This window comes from Acinonyx jubatus, chromosome C1 (genome assembly GCF_027475565.1).
Source record: "Acinonyx jubatus isolate Ajub_Pintada_27869175 chromosome C1, VMU_Ajub_asm_v1.0, whole genome shotgun sequence".
Classification (NCBI taxonomy): domain Eukaryota; kingdom Metazoa; phylum Chordata; class Mammalia; order Carnivora; family Felidae; genus Acinonyx; species Acinonyx jubatus.
This window is the reverse complement of record NC_069381.1, coordinates 172,623,926-172,649,288: the sequence shown is the minus strand read 5'-3', so window position 1 is coordinate 172,649,288 and position 25,363 is coordinate 172,623,926. Positions and strand designations below refer to the sequence as shown.

General features: G+C 35.5%; 1 protein-coding gene across 18 annotated transcripts in view; it reads right to left on the bottom strand.

The window, feature by feature from the left end:
• GULP1 (GULP PTB domain containing engulfment adaptor 1) overlaps positions 1 to 25,363 on the bottom strand; it is a 741,807-nt gene that overhangs the window by 92,100 nt on the left and 624,344 nt on the right. For all 18 annotated transcript variants that reach the window (XM_053215424.1, XM_027054946.2, XM_053215420.1 and 15 more), the window contains 2 exons: positions 8,242 to 8,313; positions 1,746 to 1,807 (listed from right to left, as the gene is read on the bottom strand). In XM_053215424.1, the coding sequence (XP_053071399.1) occupies positions 1,746 to 1,807; positions 8,242 to 8,269 (90 nt within the window). In that variant the 5' untranslated portion in view covers positions 8,270 to 8,313. The remainder of the gene's footprint in view (positions 1 to 1,745; positions 1,808 to 8,241; positions 8,314 to 25,363) is intronic.

Sequence of the window (25,363 nt, the reverse complement as noted above, 5' to 3'; positions counted from 1 at the left end):
GCAGTTAAGGTTAAGGGTAGTTCTAATTAGAATCTTTTAATGCTTTATAAACCAGTCTTTCAAACTGAGATATATATAAAAATAATAATATGTGGTGATTTTCCTTTAAAGATATGACTCTAGTATGATCAAGATATTGAGCATGCATTTTAAAATAATAGTGGTCTTCAGGATTAATTTTTTTTCTCTATACTTTTCATATAGTTTCTCAATAGTTAATATGAGAAATATCTGTGGAAGAGAGATAATATTAACTAAATTTTTCTCATTCAGCTAACTAAACTTTTCATACTAAATCATGGCTATTCATCTTCAGGGTAACATTACAGGGAAATTCCTAAGCATTGCAATGATTTCAAGTATATTAGTTTTACACCAAAAATATTTTAGAGCATTTCTTTGCTATGAAGTCAGCAAGAAAAAATTGAGTTGCTGTACTACAAATCTCACTGTTGAGCAACCGCTCTGGACAGGCCTCTAGATGGCCTTGTAATGCATCTTCCTGTGATTCAGACTCAGACTAGCACTCAAGAGGTTCTCTATTAAATAGCATTGACTTTCTGTTCAATAAATGTTTTTTCTAAAATTATTCCTAAAATAATTCCTCATACCTCTTCTCATTATACATATGTAGTTTACTAATCCATAAATCCTTAAGTCCCCTTATAAAAATAACATTATCATTTTCTGTTGTGTCCAAAGGTCAGTTGTTTAAGTCAGACCCACTTGCATGTTCCCAGTGCAACTTTCTCTCCTGTATCTTACAAGTTTAGACTCAGATTACTCTGAAATCTTATTTTAGGTTTTGTGCTCCCTATTTCTAAAATAACACCTATCTTGTAAAGACATTTTCACAAAGTGCATTTGTTTATTTGTCCACTTTTCCAACATTGACAATGAATCAAATCTCTGAAGATATGGGGCATAGATTGTTTCTATTTCTCTATTAAAATGAAGAAAACTAAACGAAAAAGTAAAATAATGTGCTCTTTTTCTGTTTTCTTAATAGTTTAAGTTTCGTCTTTCTTGTTTTGAATGATAATTGAATTCATTAAAATTGTAGCTCATTTCTCTCATTATCACGTTAGGTTTTTATATTCTGCTGTGTAATTCAACATTAAAGTGCTTTTAAAGGATGCTAATTTGTTGGTTATTTTATTTCCTATAGGCCATGATATTACAAATTAATTTCAATGATAGCCAAAATCATGTGAAGAAAATACATACATGACTGACAGAAATTATAAAGAATACTCTTTATAATTAAATAAAATAATCACATATTTGGGGGCACCGGGGTGGCTCAGTCAGTTAAGCATCCAACTTTGCCTAAGGTCATGATCTCACCGTTCATGGGTTCGATCCCCGCATCAGGCTCTGTGCTGTCAGCTCAGAGCCTGGAGCCTGCTACAGATTCTGTCTCCCTCTCTCTGCCCTTCCCCCCTTGTGCTCTCTCTGTCTCTCTCTCTCTTTCTCTTTCTCTCTCAAAAATAAACATTAAAAAAGTTTTTTTTAATAATAATAATCCCTTACTTGGAGTGACAGGGCAAAAAAAGAATTAACTTATTTGGAGAGAAAAATCATTTCCCATACTATCCATTACAAAATTATTTATGCAATTTTTTTTCAGGGATCATCTACTAGGAAATGCCAATGCATAAGCAATCTTTCTAAGACTGACCATGAATTTAATAATAATAATATAACAAAAAATAAATTCAATAATATCATATAAACTATTTTACCTTTGCATTATAGGGAATGTAATGTTTTGATAAAGCTTCAGGCGTATGCATCCATGTTTTGTCTGCAATGAAGAACACACAGTGTTAAATTAAATTATACGTTCTAAGGGTGTCATATTCATTCATTAGCATATGTAAGGAGTGTGATATGGGTGGGAGCAATTCTAAATCATGATTCTTTTGCTAAATTGAGAAAGAATAACTAGTCAGATATAAAAACAATGTAGCTGGAAAGTGTAAACAAACTTGGGATAAAAAGACCATAATAAGCTATAGGCTTGATTTAAAAGACCCTTTAAAAAGTAACAACTCAGTGAACTACAAGTAGTTACATCAATTATGTGATTATGTGATATCTTTCTCATTTCCTTTCATACTCTCATGATTAACAGTTTTTTTAAAAGTTCCCTAATCAATAAATCTTCAACCTTTCAAATAGTCCTTAGATTAGTTTAAGAGAATATTAAAAACAAAGTGACTAAAAGAATAAAACATATTGAAAATAATTTGTATTGCATATTATTGTTAGAAATAGAAAAATATTTTTCATTCAATTTTGGATTGTATTTACATATTCCACATATCTTCCAAAATATTTTGTGGACTGTATAAGTGAAGAAAAAGCAAAAAAATGTTAAACTAATCATATTTGACTACATTTTCGAAATTGCATTTGTTTGTTGTAAAACTTCTCAATCTTCAAAAACCATTGTTTCCTTTAGTAGAGTTTTGTATTTTACTCCTCACAGAATTAAAACGTTTAGAATCAATACTATGAACAGAATAGAATGAAAGATGTATTTCACCATGAAAAATAGTAAATAAGTACGTACTGAAAAGAAATAGATTACTAATGAAGTATTTTTAACATTCAATTCAGAACATTTGAAAATGATGTTAACAGAAACTAGTTTGGTATCTTTAATGTGTTCTTCTCAAACTGGGGGATTGTGAGGACAAAGAGAAAAAGGCCTATCTTTCCGGAATGTCAATTACTTTATACCATTTGGAAAATAATGCACTATATTTAAATTAAACATGTTTATGGGGTACAATGTTCACAAGAACTTCTGAGAAAAAACATGAGGGATCAATAAAATCCCAAGCTCATGGTGCACCTTAGGGCTATTTCTGACTGTGATAGTTGTGCATGGGTGAAGTATGTTGAGAAGCAACACATTCTAAGCTTCAAAAAAGCATATCGACATTGTATTAACGTAGAAAATTTTTATTTCCTATAAGGATTTTCATTTTAATTACAGTTTTCTCTTTATGACTGCTACTAAATGGTGAAATGATTAATTCAAGAATAATTTGTACTTAGATTTGGGATACTATATTGCACTTGTATATTAAAAGAAATTAATCACAATGCTATACACCAGAACAATAAAAACATCAAGATAATAAAAACAAAGATCTGCTTTTAGGAAACCTAAAAAAAAAAAAAATCTAATTTCTTTTTGTAGCCCCTTAACTCAATTATTCTCATGTCTCCTTTTCTAAGATACATGACACTGCTCAGAAGTATATAAAGTCTAAATCTGAATATAATGGTCCATTCCAATCCTGAGGCAGAGGGATAATTGCTTTCTCCTATAAGCTACTATTATTTGAAAACTGATGATACTACTTCCATTCTAGTCTTGTATTGCAGTGACCTAGAAAAAGGGTAGTTACATCCAGCTGTTACTGATGACAGACTAAAATATTCACAATGTTAAATTACCAGTGGAGAAGCCGCAGTTGTCACAATGACAAAAAATCTACATCCACATCGTCACGAGATGATGGTTTAGTGGTTGTTCATTACATACCCCTAGTACAGGCAGTATACTTATAACACCTGAAAGATTTCTAAAACACATCCTTAGTCATCCTAATTTATACTTTGGCAGAAGGAAAAACTAACAGAATAAAACTCTTTATATTAATTCATTTAGATGTGACTGACCTTGAAGAGTGAGTACAGATGATGGTTCCCGGTCACTATCTATCTATGCCAATAGGAGCAATTAGATATATGGAACTGGTACACTGGTATATAGAAACAGGAACACAGACACTCCGGAATGTGCCCCCTTCCTTGAAATTAAACTGTAATCACTAACTCAAGAGTAAACAGTCACATAAATGAAATGCCAACATTTCAAAATACTTGGCAAGTATCAAACCACTCTGACTGCTAGGTCAATAAATCTGTGTTCAAAATGCACTTAGATTAAGAGCTCACCAAGAACGATGCAGGAAGTTCATTATTACTGTATCACCAGAGCTTAGCATATTGAAAGCATCTACTTTGGGTATATCAACTTTATTTTTTTAAGTTTATTTATTTATTTTGGGAGAGAGAATGTAAGCAGAGGAGGGGTAGAGAGAGAGAAGGAGAGAGAGAATCTAAAGCAGGCTCCACGTTGTCAGCACAGAGCCCAACAACGCAGGGCTCGAACTCATGAACCCTGAGCTCAGATCATGACCTGAACCGAAATCAAGAGTTGGAAGCTTAACTGACTGAGGCACCTAGGTGCCCTTAGTATATCAAATTTAAAACAAAATGGTGTTGGGTGAATGCCTGCATGTGAATGGGTTAAAAAAGGGAAATCATACTTATATATTAAATTTTAACTGCGATGCTATGATTATATCTACTCATCAGTTTGTCAACTGATAAAGAAAATAAAGAGCATCGGGTTGAATTATTTAATCACATGCATTCACATTCAATATTTTATGTTTTCTTACTAAATTATTCATTTTTGATGTAATGAATTTATTATAGGATTGTAAAAACTCAAAGAGAAAGCTAAAATAAGAAAGGAGCTATAGAACAAATACATTCATTCAATAATCAATGATTATAAGGTTAGACTAATTTTTATAGATCTCTTCAAAATAGTCCACAATGATGCAATTCTAATACATTCACTCTTTTTTAGAATCTGTAGCATTAGAGAGAGCATTTACAAAGAAAATCAGTGAAGTCACCGGTAATTCAACCAAAGAATACCAGACAACATACTAATTGGAAAGGTTGATAACAAGAAAAAAATATATGTTTGAATTTAAGATGATCTCTTTTCCACAGGCTTCTGAGGTACAGGACAATTTAGTAAGGTTGCATGTGATAACCAAGTAAATTGGACAATTATGAAAGAAGAGATGAGTTTTTACTGATTGAAACTTTAAGTAGAATATACAGTGTGTGCTGACGTTAGTTATTGGAAATATGACTGAATAATATATTCTCTAGGGGTACAATTACAGCTCCCGATTGTCAAGATGTAGGACTTCTCTCATAAAATTCAATTTTTCCAACTCAAATTAAAATTCAACCAAATAGTGCTATTGGTTGAAACTAGCAGCAGAGGCTCTAAGAATTCTTCCTTTAACAACCTCACTAAGTGACAGTCAGAATTGATTAGTAAGTAGGTAGAACTTCTGGTATCAATTCTAACTTGGAATTAGAGTAAAATATTGATCAGTAATTTCCTGATAAGGAAATTTAGTCATTAAACTTGGAGGGAAAAAAAAAGAAACGTTTTAAAGAGAATGAGGCAAAGCAGGAAAGAACAAATGCTTCTCTTTCCTGATTCTCTAAATCAGTCCAGTTTTCCCCATGGCTATATTTCCACTGTCGTCAAATGAAACAAATATACTATTGCTGGTTACTTGGGATTTCTCTATGAAAAACTCCAAAATCCTCTTCAACTAAAGAGAAATTAGAAATAGGGAGTTTCAACTTTAAAACCATGAGAAAAGGAAATGTAAGCAAATAAAAAGAGTCTAGAAGTGATTTTCTTTTTTTTAACGTTTATTTATTTTTGAGACAGAGAGAGACAGAGCATGAACAGGGGAGGGGCAGAGAGAGAGGGAGACACAGAATCTGAAACAGGCTCCAGGCTCTGAGCTGGCAGCACAGAGCCCAACGCGGGGCTCGAACTCACGGACCATGACATCATGACCTGAGCCGAAGTCGGCTGCTTAACTGACTGAGCCACCCAGGCGCACCTAGAAATGTTTTTTAAAAATAAGATAATATGGGGGTGCCTGGGTGCTCAGTCAGTTAAGCGTCTGACTTGGGCTCAGGTCACGATCTCGGGGTTCGTGGGTTCAAGCCCACTGTGCTGACAGCTCAGAGCCTGAAGGCTGCTTTAGATTCTGTGTTTCCCTCTCTCCCTGCCCCTCCCTCACTCGCACTCTGTCTCTCTCTCAAAAATAAATAAACATTAAAAATAAGATAATAAAGGGGTGCCTGGGTGGCTCAGTCGGTTAAGCGTCCGACTTCAGCTTGGGTCATGATCTCGCAGTTCGTGGGTTCGAGCCCCACGTCTGGCTCTGTGCTGATAGCTTGGAGCCTGAAGCCTGCTTCAGATTCTGTGTCTTCCTCCCTCTCTGCCTCTATCCTGCCTCATGCACTCTCTCTCTCTCTGTCTCTCTGTCTCTGTCTCTGTCTCTCTCTCAAAGTAAATAAACATTTAAAAAATAAAAAAAAGATAATATTAAAGGGACAAGTTGTGATGTAAGATTTTTATTACTTCATTAAAAATACTTATATGTATCATAGGATTATTTCCAGATTCTTTTTTTGCTAGTAAAATAATTAAAAATGAAACATTATTTTACTTCCAGTGTATGTTTTAAATCTGATGCAAGCTGCAGACCATAATCAATATTATTTTGCCTTCCCCTTATTCAGAAAAATAATCAAAATAATAAATTCCCAGTTTCCCAGGGTTGAAAAGTGCCTGAAAGTTCACATTACCTAAATCCCTACTGAATACATCAATCCTCTGTACCACAGCCAAATGTTTGAACACTTCTCACTTCCAAAACAAAAAAAAAAAGTTTGTACTTCAAGCAATTCTATGATATGCTTGCACAACTTTGTTGGAATTTTTTCCTGCATTATATCAATGACCTTGTAATTTGTACTCATATGATCTGTATTAAACTTAGTCCCACGACCACAAGACAGTCCTCCAAACACTGAAAGACCACACCAAGGGTTCTCAGCCATACTTCCTGTTCTAGGTTGAAAGCCCTGAAGTCACCCCAGCCTTTCTCATCTGTGCATGTCACAATGTGTCAATCAGTCCTTTAAAGAGAGAACACACTATGCCAGACTTCATGGAATGGAAGAGAACAATCTACTTCGTGGTTCTGGACTGTCCATTATTCATACATTAGAAAATTAACTAGAACCTTTCATACACGCTGTTGACTTAATTCTTTAGTCATTTTTTACCCACATAGAATTTAAGGTGCATCTTCCAAATAATAACAGTATATAAGTAAAAATGAAAGTGTTCAATTTTCTGGACCCACATTTGGCAATTTACATGATCTTATTAAGTTTATAGTGTGGAATATGACCCAACTGGTCATTTCAGCCCCACATATCTGTAATTCTACCACATCAGTTCATGTATTTCTGCTTTCAATCACTTATGAACTTGAGTATGACTATTTAATTATTCTCTCTCAATTCACTGATAGCATATTAAATAGGGCAGAGCCTTGTGTCCAGCACCAGACAGCTCCTTACAAAAAGACAAGGATACATTATTTTAACTTCACTGAACTACGTAAAACTATCAAATTTTGCAAATTTTCCTGAGTGCATCATGAAACATTCGTCAAATGCCATGTTTTCCTGCCCCTTAAAAAAACAGCATTTAACTAGCTGCTTCTTTCATTCCTATGCTGATAATTATGATATACTACATTTATATTTATTTTAAATCCCTGCCTGAAAATTAATAACAAAGTTATTTTAGCCTCATTGTTATCAATTTACCTACCATCAAGCCTCGCAGGTTATTCAATAAAGAGTGAAGCATGTGCAGACATGCAGAAGCATGAATTTAAACCATGGTAAATTTGGGCTGCCTGGGTGACTCCGTCAATGGAGCATCTAACTTCGGCTCAGATCACAGTCTCACAGTTCGTGAGTTCGAGCCCCACAGCATCAGGCTCTATACTGACAGCTCAGAGCCTGGAGTCTGCTTCAGATTTTGTGTCTCCCTCTCTCAGCCCCTCCACCATTCCCACACTGTCTCTCTCTCTCTCTCTCTTTCTCAAAAATAAATAAGCATTAAAAAATTAAATCATGGTAAATTTTTATTAAGTCCAGGGAATTTAGTATTATACAGCTATGCTATCTAGTAGGACTAGCTTGAGATCACTTTATTTTTTGCAATTTCACACCACAGAATAAAATTGCCAGAGAACACACTGTCATAAGTGTATTTTGAATTAAACGTATTAAACAAATCCACTCTTTCATCAGGGTGATAACCCAAGAAGGTTAATTAGCAATGTTTGCAGATGTGTGTTACTCTATTCTAACCTCATTCCTGAACCATGTGATTTGATAATACGAAAAACTGATTCCTTTACATCAGTTAATAGTAAATACTATTACTAGAAAATCATTACTATGATTTTCATAGTAATATTGAATTGACCCCCAGGTCCTTTAAATGTGAACACTTACCTTTCTTTCTGCTAAAAGCACGATTCATGATGATCAGCCAAACAGACGTTGAGTTCAATCACACTTGATATCCTATAAAAAAAAAAAAATATTCAAGCAAAAAGAAACATTGACGAACCTCTTTTATGGAAATGCATTTAAAAAAATTTTTTTAAATGTTTTATTTATTTTTGAGACAGAGAGAGACACAGCATGAGCAGGGGAGGGGCAGAGAGAGAGGGAGACACAGAATCGGAAGCAGGCTCCAGGCTCTGAGCTGTCAGCATAGTGCCCGACACGGGGCTCGAACCCACAGACTGTGAGATCATGACGTGAGCCAAAGTCGGACGCTTAACCGACTGAGCCACCCAGGCGCCCCGAAATGCATTTTAATCACAAAGTCTTTAAAAATTTTTTTTTAAATTTTTTTTTTTTTTTTAACATTTATTTATTTTTTAGACAGAGAGAGAGCATGAACAGGGGAGGGTCAGAGAAAGAGGGAGACACAGAATCTGAAATAGGCTCCAGGCTCTGAGCTGTCAGCACAGAGCCCGACGCGGGGCTGGAACCCACGGACCGCGAGATCATGACCTGAGCTGAAGTCGGACGCTTAACCGACTGAGCCACCCAGGCGCCCCGAAATGCATTTTAATCACAAAGCCTTTAAAATTTTTTAAAAATATTTATAAACAGTACTCTGGAATTCCCCACGAGACACTGAATAAATATAAATTGATTCATAAGAATAAATAAGAATAAACATAAGTACTCAATATTATGGGTGGCACAGCAGATAAGAACAATATCTCAAATAAATTTCCTCCCAAGTTCCCTAATCTTCTTGTCTTTTGCCTATTATACATCTACCATTAATTATATTTATCTGCAAATTTAAGGAGAAAGAAGATTAATACTTTTCTCTTAGCTTATAGGTAAGACGTGTGATACAGTTTGGGGTTATTAACAGTACTGAACAAACAAAAGTCTTTGATTATGACAGTGGCAGTCATGTCCCTCTCCAACTAGGCTCTGCTAGGTGGCCCTACACCCCATGATGCTCTGGGCACTGCTGTCTGATTCAAACGAAGATGATGGCACCCTATCCCACTTTGAAACCAAGGAGGCACACGTGATGATCTCTGATTTTGCCTTTGGAATAATTTATCCCTAGTCTTGAAGAACACTTCACGTACACAGCAAAATAACTATGTTCCAGTCCTGTGGGAACTAAGAAGTCCAAAAGCCTTCCTTCATTTCATCCCATCTCCATCCCTTTAGTTGAAACTGGCAGAGGGTTGTTTGTCCACATCCTTAGTATTCTCTGCTATATGGATAAGCTGAGAATGTTCCAAATCTATAAGTACTGTTTCTTTTTAGTTTACCAATTCCTTTTTCAATTCATTTTTTTCTTCTCACACTTTACTATAATCAGTTAGAAGGAACCAAGCCACTGTTCAACACTTTGCTTAGAAATTTTCTCAGCCAAATATCCAATTTCATCAATTACAAGTTCTACCCTCCACAAAATACTAAAACACAAATACAATTCAGGCAAGTTCTTTGCCCACTTTATAACAAGAATCACCTTTTCTCCATTGTTCAATAACACGTCCTATATTTCCATCTGAGACCTCAACAGAATGTCCTTTACCATCCATATGTCTACCAACATTCTGTTCATGATTATTTATGTATTCTCTAAGAAGATGGAGGCTTTGGTCTCCTCTTTTCTTTCTGAACCCTCACCAGAACTGCCTTGAGCAGTACCTTCACAGCAATCTCCACTTCTTTCAGCATGTACCTCAAAACACTTCCAGCTTTTACCCATCACCCAGTTCCAAAGCTGCATCCACATTTTTGGTTTTTTGTTATAACAGCTTCCTACTTCTCAGGATCAGCTTCTGTCCTAGTCAGCTTGGACTGCCATAACAAAATTCTGGAAGTGCAACACTTAAACTACAGAAATTTTTAACTTGCAATATTGGAGGCTGGAGGTTGGAAATCAGGATGCCAGCAAGGTGAGGTTCTAGTGAGGGCCCTCTTCCTGGCTTGTATATGGACCGATACCTTCTGGCTGTGTCCTCACATGGCAGAGAGAGAGGGAGCTCTTGTTTTCTTCTCTTTTTATGAAGACACTAATCCCGATCATGGGGACTTCATGCATATGCTCTCATCTAAACCTAATTAGGTCCCAAAGTCCCCATCTCCAAATACCACTTTGGGGGTTAGTATTTCAACATGTGAATTGGGGGGGGGGGGTGGATACCAACATTTCATCCATAACTCTCACCATTAAGTCTACAAAGCAATAAAACACAACAGAGAAATTAATCTTTATAAAAAGTCATTTTTACAGTGAAATTACTACTATCTCTGTTCTGGCTTATCTGCTCCCAAAGAATTAAAAGTTAACAGAATTATAAAATATTATCACTAGGTACTGTTTTGCACACTTAGATAATGACACGATAATATCACTTTCTTACTGACCTCATACTTTATTCACTTTTTCATGATATGCCATTAATACAAGACAGGTAGAGAATATATTTTATAAACTAAAACACCAAAATGATTACGTCATTTATACTAACAATATAATATGGTTTCTTTTGTATAATATAAAAGATATTATTATTGGAAAAGTCATGATTGAAATGACTTTATTACAATTAATTTATTCATTCATTTGGAAATCATTTATTAATCACCAGTGCCAGGCATTCAGCAAGGTATTCAAGGGGATACATTAGGACAAAATATATTCTGTATCCTCCCAAAAGTTACTTTTCATCTAGAAACTAACAGACATGGTTATTGATTGATCGTATCCTGGAGGAATAAATGAAAATCAAAAACTAGCAGAAAAGATAATGTATCTGACTGTAAGATTAGATTTTCTGGAAAAATACACAAAATTACCATGGAGTCTATTAATCAGTAGAGCAAATTCAGTATGTCTCAAGTAGACATTGTTCACAATAGCAGATTGTGAAATATAAATATGGAGATTAAGGGGTGCCTGGTGGCTCAGTAGGTTAAGAGTCCAACTGTTGGATTTAGGCTCAGGTCATGATCTCCCAGTTTCATGAGTTCAAGCCCCACTTTGGGCTCTGCTCTGATCACGCAAAGCCTACTCAGGATTTTCGGTCTCCCTCTTTCCCTGCCCCTCCCGGCTCACACTCTTTATGTCTCTCTCTCAAAAAAAAAAAAAAAAAAAAAAAAAAAAAAAAAAAAAAAGATGTGGAGTTTAATACCATATAATTTTAAATTTCATAAAATCGTGCTTATTTATTTATTTATTTATTTTTCTTTCAAGACAGAGCGAGCATAGGGGAGAGGGGCACAAGGAGGGAGAAAATCTTAAGCAGGCTCCACGCTCAGCACGAAGCCCTACAGGGAGCTTGATCCCTGACCCTGGGATCATTGACCTGAGCTGAAATTAAGAGTCAAACACTCAACTGACTGAGCCACCTAAGCACCCCAAACTGTGTGTATTTTAAATTAAGATTATAATATAAAGTCTCTGGAGACATACAGACAGGAAAAAACAACAGCAACAACAATAACAACAACAAAAACCTTAACATGACTGTATAAGGTTCAACAGGCCAAATAAATAGAGGATAAAATGACACTACAATTCTATGACTCCAGAACACCAGAAGGATTTTCGCCTGTTTTCCAAACACAGATATAAATGTCAGTGAATATCAGATAGGCTGTTCTTATCATGTAAATAAAAAGTATAATTTCATTTTCCAACTACTTTTGAATTTTTTTTAATGTTTATTTATTTTTGAGACAAAGAGAGACAGAGCATGAATGGGGGAGGGTCAGAGAGAGAGAGAGAGACACAGAAACTGAAACAGGCTCCAGGCTCTGAGCTGTCAGCACAGAGCCCGACACGGGGCTCAAACTCCGGGCCATGAGATCATGACCTGAGCCGAAGTTGGACGCTTAACTGAGCCATCCAGGCACCCCACTTTCCAATTACTTTTTAGCATATTTATTTGACCCTAGCCACTCTACTCTTCTTTGTAAAGCAGTTCTTTATTCCCCACTAGAGAATAAGCATGGTGGGTTTGTTCACTATGCCCATGTGTAGAGCACAGTGCATAATGCTAACTAAGTTGGCATTCAATACACCATATTCATGTTCAATGTATTAATAACATGCTTTAATGTATTTTATAGCTGAAGTAGTAAGATATATATTGTTATCGATTTACCATTTTAAGTTTAAGAAATATAAGTTTTGTATAAACCTACTTTGTTTCAGTTTACAGCATGATATAAATCTTTGTTTTTGGACAAACTTTTGATAAACATTGCTTCAATGGCTACTTATACATGGATGCACTATTGCCTTCTCAGTAAATAATTATTTCTAAATTCTAGCTAAATAATATACAGAAAGAATAGCTGACATAAATAACTTTTACAATTTTTTCCAAAAAAAATAGCATCCCACAGTAAAAGTTATACTAGGTCTAAAGTGTTACTATTTAGATTTTCTATTATTTTTAATTAAACATAAAAGAGTTGTTCAATTAAAAAACAAAAACAGAGGCTGGAACAATATGCATGGCCATGAGTTGTATGTGAGAATCCTCATTTACTTTCATACTCTCCAGGATTGAATACTGGAGAGCGTGTGTCTCTGCATGTGTCTCTTGGGGATATACTTTTTATAATCCTTCCTTTATACATGCAGAAAACCCTTTGGGATTAATAATACTATATGGTATGATATGAGAACTTACACTAATTTCTTTAATGGTATATGTCAAAACAGAGTCATTACCATTCAATGACTAATCCAAACCTTCCTCAGAAATGTATGTTGCCACCTTCCCATATGTTAAAGAAAGCTCTATAGACTTATTTACACACTTCTACTTCTAACCAAGATGGAGTAACAGGCTATATTTATCTTACCATCTACAACACCTAAAAAATGAGACAAAAATGTATGAAACAATAATTCTCAAGACTATGAACATCAGACAGCAAAGGAAAGTGATCGATGAAGGATGAAAAACAATTAAGGTAAGCCATACAATTTCCCCAGCTTAATACACAGAGATAGTTTCCAGGATATGGTGCAGGGAGGTGGAACCCAGTCAGATTCCAGCAACCTCCCTAAATTGAGGAGATTATCATTGCCAATGTGGTAAAATGAAGGTGACTAGTGTTGCAGACCAGAGCACTGGAGAGGCAAGGGCTCCACAGAAATAACTAAAGATACTTGCAAAAAGCCTTATAATTTGGGGTGCTTGGGTGGCTCAGTTGGTTAAGCATTGGACTCTTAATTTCAGCTCAGGTCATGATCTCATGGGTGGTGAGTTTGAGCTTTGCATCAGGCTCCACACTGTCAGTGCAGAGCCTCCTTGGGATTCTCTCTCTCTCTCTTTCCCCTCCTCTCTCTGTCCCTCCCCTGCTCGAGCTATCTCTCTCTCCCTCTCTCTCTCTCTCTCTCTCTCTCTCTCTCAAAATGAATAAATGAACTTTAAAAAGAGAAAGTCTTACAATTTAACTTGGTAATGACTACTTCCTAAGACTGAGTAAATAGTCATCCACAAAGTTCAAAGTGATCGGTGCCTGTAGCTCACTCTAGAGTCAACAGCAAGGAAGAAAAAGCTCATAATTTACAGGACATCAGTTAGATTACTAAGAAGTGCCTAGCCTTGTAAGTAGGGAAAAATTAAAGCTAGAATAAATGCTGCTTTGGACCCACTTAACAACTTTTAAAAACAAGACCCCAAAGAATTAACCCATTTCCAAGTAACTTCACTATATCTCAAAGTTATGTTCAAAAACACTTTAAGGAATATAAAAATACTCAACACCAAACATAGCCAAATGCATAATGTCTGGCATCCAATTAAAAAAAAAAAAAATCAAGCATACAAAGAAGTAAAAGAATACAATACACAGTGGGAGGAAAATCAATTAAAACTGATCCAGAAAAACTGATCCAGAAACATAGACATCACTAGATAAATTGTTTTAATATCCATTTTTTAAAGTTTATTTATTTTGAGAGAGAGACAGAGCACAAGCAGGGGAGGGACAGACAAAGAGGGAGAGAGGGGGAATCCCAGGCAGGTTCCATGCTGTCAGCACAGAGCCCAACACAGGGCTCGAACTCAGGAACCGCGAGATCATGACCTGAACCAAGATGGAGAGTCAGACACTTAACCTATTGCACCACCCAGATGCCCAAATTTTATTTCAAAATCAGGAACTATATTAACAAAACACTATAAAATAACTTGGCATTAATTCATTCTATAACTTTAAACTTTTGTAAGCCTAATTTTTAAAAAAAGTTTGGAGCCAACAATCTTTTTTTTTTTTTAAATAGATTCAGCATATCGAGGTTTGAAAACTGATTTTATGAAAGAAATCCACTGATGTTTATAAACTAGTTCAGAAGAAATTTAGAGTGGCTTTTTAAAAGAATGGCAGTTTCCTGCTTTAAAAAAACCTGCTGCCTAAGCTCTTAACTAACTAACTAACTAACTATTGTTATGACAAGAAACTTTATATGGTTTAAGACTAAAATCTATAAAACAGCAAGTTCTGAATTTCATTTTTTTCCTTACCAGTTTACCCTCACCATATTTTCCTGAAATTCTTTCAAGGTTAAAGTTTTAAAGAACTTGAAAATGTTTTAAAACATAATCTACATAAACATAAGTCATAAACCACTTAAAAATCTCATTGCTCACCCTGAGATCAGAAATGATGCTAAAATAATGAAGCCTAATCATTAAGTTTAGTTCTAGGAAGAGAGACTAGGTAAAGTTAAAAAAACAATACAAAACACAGTTGTTTCTCCTGTGAATGAATTTTTTACTCTCAAATGTCTTATGTGCTTTTTTTGAATATGTAATTCAGGAAGGTAATCATGAGAGAATGTCAGCCAGTTTTAGACCCAATATTAACCCTCCAGGTTGCTAAATCCTCTATAGTGGCTAGCTACTGAAATGGAACTTCATTGCTTCTAATAGTTCATGTAGCTTCCAAAATCCTCTTTGGAGAATTCAGCTCGTTTTTTAGTCTTCTGGATCTACTTAGTATCCATTGTAAAGGTTCTCTGCTTGAATCTCCAAATTTTAAGACATCTTATAATATTCTTCTTTACTGTATTTTATGACTATAAATTGCAAAAGTCTTGCTTTCGTAGATAGATACTAAGTGTAGCCAAGAAAACTAACCAGCACACAAACTGAGAAATTTCACATTACTAGAAGAAGCTACATGATCTGTGTTAAAGAGAATATTTATTTATAATTTGCTAAGAAATAGTGGCATTAGTGATTTCTGAATTTCTCTGACTTGGGATATAAATGCTTACCATTATTTTTCTATATTTTACAATATTTACCCATATGTCATAACCTTCATTAAAAATCCTTTGCTCTTTCAACAGATACGTTTTGAGACCACATTATGTGACAAGCATTATAGGGATGGAGAAGTAAAAATAAGTATGGCATGTCCCTCAAAGAATGTATCATCTTTGAGAAATAGGGGAGAATGGGTGTGGGGCTCTGCACATAGGGACAACCCCTTTTAGAGAGGGATACCATTGAAAATTAGAGGATGAAGCACAAATGACTGTCCTGTTCAAAGTGAAAGTTTCAGAGCAGACGTGACTAATCATTGCCCAGATGAGCCAAGGTCAAAGGTGAGACAAGAAAGAATGTCCTGGGCAGAGGGTAGACTACAGCACATGTTGATTATGGGCATGGGGCTCTTCGTCACACTAATAGCCTCAGACAGCATCCACTGGCCTCACAGAGGCTCTCATCTAGGCTATTCCGTAACATCCTTGACTGGGAGCAGGGCAAGGTCTAAAGGAAACACGTGGTCACCTGGTAATGTGGCCAAGTCTTTAGAATGGCTTATATGCAAGAAAAGCTTAATAAGCAAGGTCTAGAATACAGTTCTGTGCAACAGAATAAAAAGGGCTTGAATCTCCTTCAACGCCAAGACTGAAGTCAAAATAAAGGCTACAATGAATCAAAAAGAAAAAGGGGCATATAAAGCCTATCTTTTCTGACAATGAAAGCTACCAGATTTTATCCATTTTATTCTGACAGTAACACTTACTTCTTTAAGAGGATTTGGATGAGGTTTATTCAAAAGTCACTTCCACAGCTATAAACCTCTAACTATCATGCAAAATGTATCTGGGCAATAATTGTGGCAATGTTGTGATACCACAAAATTCCATACAGGGCCTGGGTACTACAGAGATACCCCTTGTATTTGGAGGTGGTGCTGCCACTCAGCACCTCTGGAATGAGGGTATCCGTGGGTCTTTTTGTGATCTTAGTGAGAAGGAAAGTTGGTAAACGCAGATAAAAAGGACCAGCCAGATGTCCAGGCCAGATACACCCTTTTCACGATTTTGGCTTCTGCAATCTTGTTTGCCTCTTGCATCAGCCAGCAGCCAGGAACCAGGAGCTTGACTATACTAGTCCCGCCCAACCCAGAAGCACATATGTATAAAAGATCAGTAAAATCTGAGCCAGATGCTCAGCCATTAGAGGTGACTCCACAGGGCTGGCACCCGTGTGAAGTAAACAGTCTTTTCTGATTCCCTGAGTGCATGTTGTCTACCTCTTTCTGGGTACTGAGTATTTGCTGTAACATTAGGACCAAAAGAGTGAAAGCTCCAGGGAAGGAGAGGTATTGGAATTCTCAAACTGCCTAAGCAATGCCTTTTGCATGGGCATGATGAGTATCCCAATATACTTCAATAAGTGCCTGTACAATTCTGAGCTACACTTTGGCAGGCTCCTAGAAGTCTGTTTCAATAATTAGATACTGAGAATTTTCATTAAAACTTCATTCAATGATCAATTAACTATTTGTCTCACTGGGTTTTCTTCATTATCTTCTGTCCTTAATGGGAGCTCAGCTACCTTACTCTAAAAATGAGATAATCCCACAGTAAGTAAATTATGCTCAGAGAAATATTTTTTAAGACAAATAAAACCCTGCATATTGAAACAAACATTATTTACAATACACAGGACTCTCCTATATGTACACTAAGTGTCCCGGGTTTAGGTTCCCTTTGAATATTAGATTTTGAAGTATTTGGCGGAAGTCCTACTCAATATTTTCTCCATTTTAGAAAAAAAATCATAACAATATACTTTTGTTCCTTTTTATTTTGATTGTACACATAAGAACTCTATCCTTTCACACCTGCTGCTTTGGTCATTTCACCAAACACTTTGATATCCATATTCTAACTGTGAGAGAGAACTTGTGGGATCCAATTACTGAGGTAACATTATCTTTGGCAAAATTGTCTGAATTCCTTTGAAAGACTAGAATAAAACAGCTTGACTACTCTTTTAATGCTATCAGAGTCTAAAACTCAAGACTTTTTGGATTTTAAGACTAGGGTTTGTAAAATATATACTGTTTTAAGATTCTGTTGATTTGTACAAACTAAAAGCAACACTATAAAAATTTTTATTTCAGTTTCAAGTTTTCTGCCTTTTATTACAATATTTCACTTTGTTGAAAAGAAACAGGCCCTGAATGGAGTCACTTTTGCTAAGCCCTGAGACTTAATACCTAAACTAATTGTAGTTTCAGCCTCTCCCAGTTGTGGAATTTTAAACTAATCAGTCCGGAATTTCCTGATCAGCTTTATGAGGTAATCTGCATGTTAAGACCCCCTGCTCTTCCCCCTCAGGGAAGGTGACCTTGCCAGAAACAATTCCTTCTTTTCTTTTGCTAATAACCTCCTTGTCCTGCCCATTGCTGCCTATAAAATCCTTCCATTTTGTACAGCTTCTCAGAACTCCCTTCTATTTGCTAGATGGGATGCTGATTTATGAGTTGTTGAATAAAGCCAATTTGATCTTTACATTTACCCCAGTAGAATTTTTTTTAACTTGAAAGGGTTTTTTTTTTTTTTTTCATTTCAGTCTTTTGCTTTAACATCAGTTGTTTTTAGATTGGTATCTTTACCAAAAGCACAATTTTTTTGTATTTACATTAAATTCTAACAAACAGTAATTATGAATGTGTATAGACTTACCATTTTCATCATTTCATAGATTTATTTTAAGAGAGTTTTAAGAAAGTAAGAGAAAAAGATTATTTCTTTTACAAGATTTTAAAGCAGCCCTCAAAAGAAATCCTTTATCTTTTCACTTGATATCCGGAGTATCTCACAATGTCAATGGTTTCATTGGGAGAGAATTGACAGACAAGACATCTACCTAACCCTTGAAAACAGAACTTTCAAATATTTATACTGGGAAATCATGCTTTCTTTACTGTTAGAGGCAGTGCTGGATATTACCGCTGCACTTGCCCACACACAATTCTGCTTGGCCACAGCTAAAAATACATTCTGTCTCTGTCACTACAATCATACGTATCCTATTTTTAACTTTACTGGGACTACAATATTCTTAAATTCTCTCCTTCCTGTGGGTTTTTACCAGTCTTTCACATATAGCTGCCAAAACACTTATCGTCAAAAATCTCCTTATCACCATCCTGACAATGTTGAACTTACTCTAGCTCTGTGATCCTAGAAAATAACAAAGGTTAAGGAAATCCCCCACCCCTTTGTGTTTTGGAAATGAAAAGAACCACCCTTCCCCATATGATTTAGATAAGATTCAAGGCACTGTCCTTGTTTACTCAAGACAAGGCCAGACAAAGACCCTCCAAATTCCCATCCTTTGTTTCATAAATGATTAGTTGAGCTATATGTACCACTGACCAATCTGGACAAAATACCTGCTACTTGACTATACTTTAGCTAAACTTCTCTCTTTCCTCCAGAATCCTTAGCTCTGACCTACTCTCATCTTAACAAACTCAACCCTTCCCTTCATAATCTCTCCTAGAAATAGGCTGATGTACAGGGTAATACATTCTCTGGTCTGCCCTAATCACACCACTATCATTCATCCCACCTTCCCACATCCCATTCTTTCTAGCCTTGTTTACTCTTCCTTATAAAAGAAAAATTCTTTTCTGCCTAGCCTTTGAGATGCCTATAGATCTGTGGTTGGCAAATTCTCCCTATTACAATTTCCCCACCTCCATTTATTGTAGTAATCTTCCAAATAAGGCCTGGGGTGCCTGGGTGGCTCAGTCTTTTGAGCATCTGACTTTGGTTCAGGTCATGATCTCCCAGTTCCTGGGTTTGGGCCCTGTATCAGGCTCTGTGCTGACAGCTCAGGAGTCTGGAGTTTTCTTCAGATTCTGTGCTCCCTCTCTCTCTGCCCTCCCCCATTCATGCTCCTTGTCTCTCTCTCTCTCAAAAATAAACCAAAAATTTTTTTTTAATTTTTAAAAAATCAAATAAAGTTTCCTTACATAAGTCCTGATTTGCTTTTTATTTGACACTCCATTTGATCAGATTAGAAACATTTCTGGCAACTAACCATAACCTAGTCACTGAACTAACTGAACTAATTTGAAAATTTTTCCTTTCAATATCTACTCAAATGGAGCTATACCTCAAATTCTCTTGCACTCATGAATGCTTTCATTTCAGGATAAAATGAGTGCAAGAATGTCTTAGAAAAGTAAGTGAATCGGAGATTTAAAAATTGTGCTGCCCTAGGGGCCCCTGGGTGGCTCAGTCGTTTAAGCATCTGACTTCAGCTCAGGTCTTGATCTCACAGCTTGTGAGTTCTAGCCCTGCGTTGGTCTCTGTGCAGACAGACAGCTCAGAGCCTGGAGCTTGCTTCAGATTCTGTGTCTCCCTGTCTCTGCCCCTTCCCAGCTCTCTCTCTCTCTCTCAAAAATAAATAAACATTAAAAAAAAGTTTTTTTTAAATTTGTTGTCCTTGCATCCCTAGCATCTAGTTCCTATGTATAGTAAATATCTCATAAATTACAAAGCAATTTAACAAATTAAGTTTTCTAAAATAATACATATTTTATTGTAATACAAACATATATCTTAGCTTCCAAAATCTGTTGAAAATGTGTAACTATAAAAAGTCTTAATTTGAAGATATTTTCAGAATTAAAAAACTCTCTAAAGCTGTTTAGTAATTGATTACCTTGTTACACATACTGCATACAGTTATGATGAATTATACAAATAAAGACAGAGCATCAAAGAAAACATTAGAAACAAGCCAAAAATGATTAACAACCATGATCATTTTCTGACATAAGAAACAGAACTTTTGTTGGACATGAAAAGATCTATTGAAATGACATATGTGTTGAAACAATATAAATTAATGAACAATTTAATAAAACCATGCATATTTTCAGACAAAAGTTCCACTAAAGTCAAGCAAACAGTGTATCTGTTTCAATGCCAAAAAAGAAGAAAAAACTTACTCCAATAAAACATAGGCAATATTCTTTATCTAGGTTAAACTTTTCATAGAAACAAAATTCTAAGAATAGAAGGGAATGAAGACAGTACTTAGCTAAAGACAAAGGAAGAAATATTTGTAAATGGGAAAAGAATAAGAAATCATTAATAAGTGAACCAAAAGGAAAATATTAGTATGGTCAGCGAGCCTTTTTGCTCAACTATAGACCTGAACAATTAAAACCAGAAATAGACAAGACCACTGAACTCCTACTCTAAAACCCATTGTGCTTATTTCATATTGCACTTTCTTGAGGCAGTGACAAAGGTGTTTTGCCAAGACCAGAAGATTCCAACTGCCAAACCAGAAAAGCCCTGATAGCAAGGGAATGCCTAGAGGACAACACCCTACAAATCCCCTTCCCTCTCAAGATCATAAGCTGAACACATACCACCCCTCACCCATGGTCACATGCCCCCTGCATGGTCTCTTGCACATACCTGCCTTGACCCTCTCTCTGTAAAACTCTAGGTGTCCATCTTGCAGGCGACGAGGTCAGTTGTTAAGGTTTGAGCCTGCCACCTCCCCTGGCTGCCAGCTTATAAAATAAGTTTCTCCCTTTCTCTTTTTTAAACTGTCATTTCTTGAGTTATTGGCTTCTCTTATGATGAGTTTATCCAAATTTGCCCAGCAACAGTGTTGGCAAACCAAGCCAGGAATTATGCTTTGTTTTCTAAGTCTGTGGCTCTGATAGATCGATGAATACAAAATATTCATATTGATGAGTACAAAAATATAATGGCTGAAACTATAAAAAGCTACAATAAATGGAACTATATTACAAAATGGTATAACTCATAGCTGAATTATTGAGTTTGAAGATTAAATGGAGAAAGTCTCTTAGGTGGCTACAGAAAAGAGATACGCATATCAAAGAAATACTAAGAGATATAGAGGATAGAAATAAAATGCCAAAATCTAGATACTGGAATACCATAAAGAGAGAAAAAATAAAAACAGAGAGCAGGGAATAGTTAAGAAAAAATTATGAAAAGAATTTTCACAGAATTAAAATAGATTATGAAAACAATGTCAAATTGAAAGTTTCAGACCCAGGCATGGTATAGTAAAATTAAGAATATTAAATGCAAAAAGAAAATATACATTTCCAGGCAGAAAAAGATGGCCTAAATAACAACAAGAACAAAATTAACAATAAAATTCACAATAGTAAACACAGGATGCAAAAACAATAAGTAAGCAATATTCTAAGCTATTCTAAAAGAAAAGAACTTTGTTTTTTGTTTTTTAACTTTTTTTTAATGTTTATATTTGAGGGACAGAGAGAGAGACACACAGCCTAAGGGGCGGAAGGGAGAGAAAGATGGAGACAGAACCTGAAGAAGGCTCCAGGCTCTAAGCTGTCAGTTTGAGCCTGACATGGGGCTCAAACTCAGGAACCGTGAGATCATGGCCTGAGCCAAAGTCAGACTCTTAGCCAACTGAGCCACCTAGGCACCCCTAAAAGAGAAGAACTTTGAACCATGAATGTTATATAGAGTAACTATAGTATAATGTGAGGGAGTAATACAGATATACAATGCTTGTGGCACCTGGCTGGTTTAGTCAGTAGAGCCTGTGACACTTGATCTCAAGGTTGTAAATTCAAGCCTCACATTAGGTGTGGAGGTTACTTAAAAAAAATAAAATCTTGAAGACATACAATGCCTCAGAATTTTTACCACTGAAAAAGTAAAGTACTTTTACTTTTTTTTTTTTTACTGAAAAGGTAAAAAAAAACAATGAAGATACTCTTGGTAGTATTAAAATAAGAAGAGAAACAAATCCAGCTTTTTTGGTAAAAGATAAAAGCACTATAGTCTTACCATAAATTTTACCAAGGTATTTTATCCTAAAAACAATAATAGCTAATGTAGGAGTAAAAATAAAAAAGGAAACAAAACAAAACAAAACAAAAAAAAAAAAGAAAGAAAATTAGCAGATGCATAGAAGGATACATGGATATATAAATATAAAGAAAGAGTTAGACACATACACACATACACATACACATATCCATAACAATCCAGAACTGAAAATCTGAATACACATTTGCTACATAGTAGAGCACAGAGAAAAAAAAAACCTGGGACATGAAATGTAGTTTAGTACTCATTGTTGAGAAGTTACAGATGTTAAAATTTGAGGGATTAATGTGAGAACATAAGAATGGAAATGTGTCCTGAGGGCAACTACCAGTAAGAGCAAAACTACAATATGTACGCTTTAAATCGGTCAAAAACCTTTATCTAGTTGACAGTAGGAAATGAAGAAAAATAAAAAACAAAGCACACTAAGTAGAAAATATGCAATAAGATGGAAAACTACAAGTCTACTACATTTTACATTTGGCTTTGGGAACCATATTAACTAATAACTTTAGAAGTAAGAAATAAAAGCCATAAAATATAAGAAAATATAAAAGAATATTATTTTGACTTAACGTAGGGGAAGAATTTTTTGAAAAATATACAAAAATAAAAACCAACTTTATTACATCATAAACATTTCATTTCAGAAAAGGTCACTATAGAAAAGATAATAGACAACTGACAAATCTGAGGGAAAAAATTGTTTCTCTCTATAAATCTGATAAAGAAGTAATATCTAAAATACACAAAGACTTTCTTAAAAAACAGTAAGAAAAAGTCCATAACCCAGAAGGAAAAGGAACAAATGATGAGAACTGCCAATGTATAGAACAGGCAGTCCAAAAGGCATATAAACAAATGCTCAAACCCATGAGTAATCATCAAAATACAAATTTAAACCATATTATGTTATACTAATTTGACTGAAAAGTCAGAAAATTATATAATGACAAATGCTGGTAATGATGTGAGATTATAACAATGGTTCTATTTACATACTCATTGGAATCATCTGGAAGAAATAAAAAAAACTATAAAATGTCAAAGATTCACTCAGTCCATTTATATCAGAATAAAGGGTCCTGGCTACATTATTTTTTAAGAACCCTTCAGGTAATTCTAATGTGCAAAAAGAGTTGAGGAAAACACAGTTACTTTACATGCACTACTGATGACAACATACAAATAGCATGACTCATCTGAAGAAATAATGCTTAACAAATTAAATGTTCATATACCCCTTAACTCAGAAACTCCATTCCTGAGTATTCATCCCAAGGAATTCTCACAGATCCATAAAGGACTTCTGTGAGAAATCCCATTATTGTTTGTGGTGGCAAGGAGTTAGAGGTAATCTTGTTGTCTATCATCAGCAGAAGAGAAAGGCAAAATGTGGTAGTATGCCACGGAACGCTATACAGAATGATCAATTGAGAATAATAATTAAATAGGTCATAACAACATGAATGGACCTTAACAACAATGTCAACTACAACAAATAAGGTGAGCCAGATAACCCCCAAATTGAACAGCGCTTATCTGCAAAACAACAACAGTTTTATTTATATATATTTTATTTATTTATTTTTTTGAGAGAGAGAGAGTGAATGGGGGAAAAAGACAAAGGGAGAGAGAGAAATAATCTTAAGCAGGCTCCAAGTTCAGTGCAGAGCCTGAACTCGGGCTGGATACCATGACCCTGGGATCATAACCTGAGCTGAAATCAAAATTCTGACACTCAACTGACTGACCCACCCAGGTGCCCCCAAAACCGATTTTAAAAGAACAAACATGGGGGTAGGGGATGGGTGAAATAAGTAAAGGGGATTAAGAGCACATTTATCATGATGGGCACTGAGTAATGTATAGAAATGCTGAATCAGTAAAATGTACACCCGAAACTAATGTAACACTGCATGTTAAGTATACTGGAATTAAAATTTTAGAAATACAAACAAAAAGTAACTACATTAAACAATTGACTGTCGTGAAGAGGGGAAGGGGGTAAGGAATGGCATAAAAGGGAATAAAATAGAGGAAAGACAGTGGCTTTGAATAGCTTGAAGACTATGATTATTTCAGTACTTTGTACCCACAATCAATATATAAATCTTGGTACAAGGTGGGCACTCTCTTGCCGCTCTTCTCTATTTAGTACATGGAATCTTGTGGTGCATTTATGAGATGATGTCAGAGCCCTGTCCTTGAGTCCAAGAGAAAGCAGAAGCTATTTGAGATTGGAAGAAACACATTTTCTATAAAAGTGAGACATCTAGAGGACCCTCACGGCTACTATGTTCCTTCATTTCTTGTTCTTCGATGCCTCACAGCAGCTGTTCAAATATTTTCTACTCTTGTCAAGTCATATCCTAAGGAGAAAATCTTGCCTCCTACGTTCCTGAAATGATTAATGTCAGCCCTTTCCCATCTCTCTCTCTCTCTTTCTCTCTCTTTCTCTCTCTCTCTTTTTTTTCTATCTCCACTAGTCAATTGGGTAATGGTAATTGCCCACTTTTTCCACTGTGTCATGTCCTCAGACTCTTTGTGATATTATGTGATTTATATTTCAAAGAGAGAGCTGACCAGCCTAATTGATGGATGGATTTTGAGAGTAAGAAAGAGAACTCAAGGACAATGACTACTTTTCTTTTCTTTTTAACTGAGTAAATCATAGTGCCATTTATTGAGAAAGGGACACTTGGGGAAAGCCAAAAGACTTTTGTTTTAGATATGCTAGTTCTGAGATACCTATCAGACATCCAAGAAGAGATAGTGAATGATTGGATATGGAATCTGGGACTAGCAGGTAGGATAGGAATAGAGATATAATTTGTGAAGTAGCCAGTTTATAGATGATAAGGTCAGCTAGGAAGT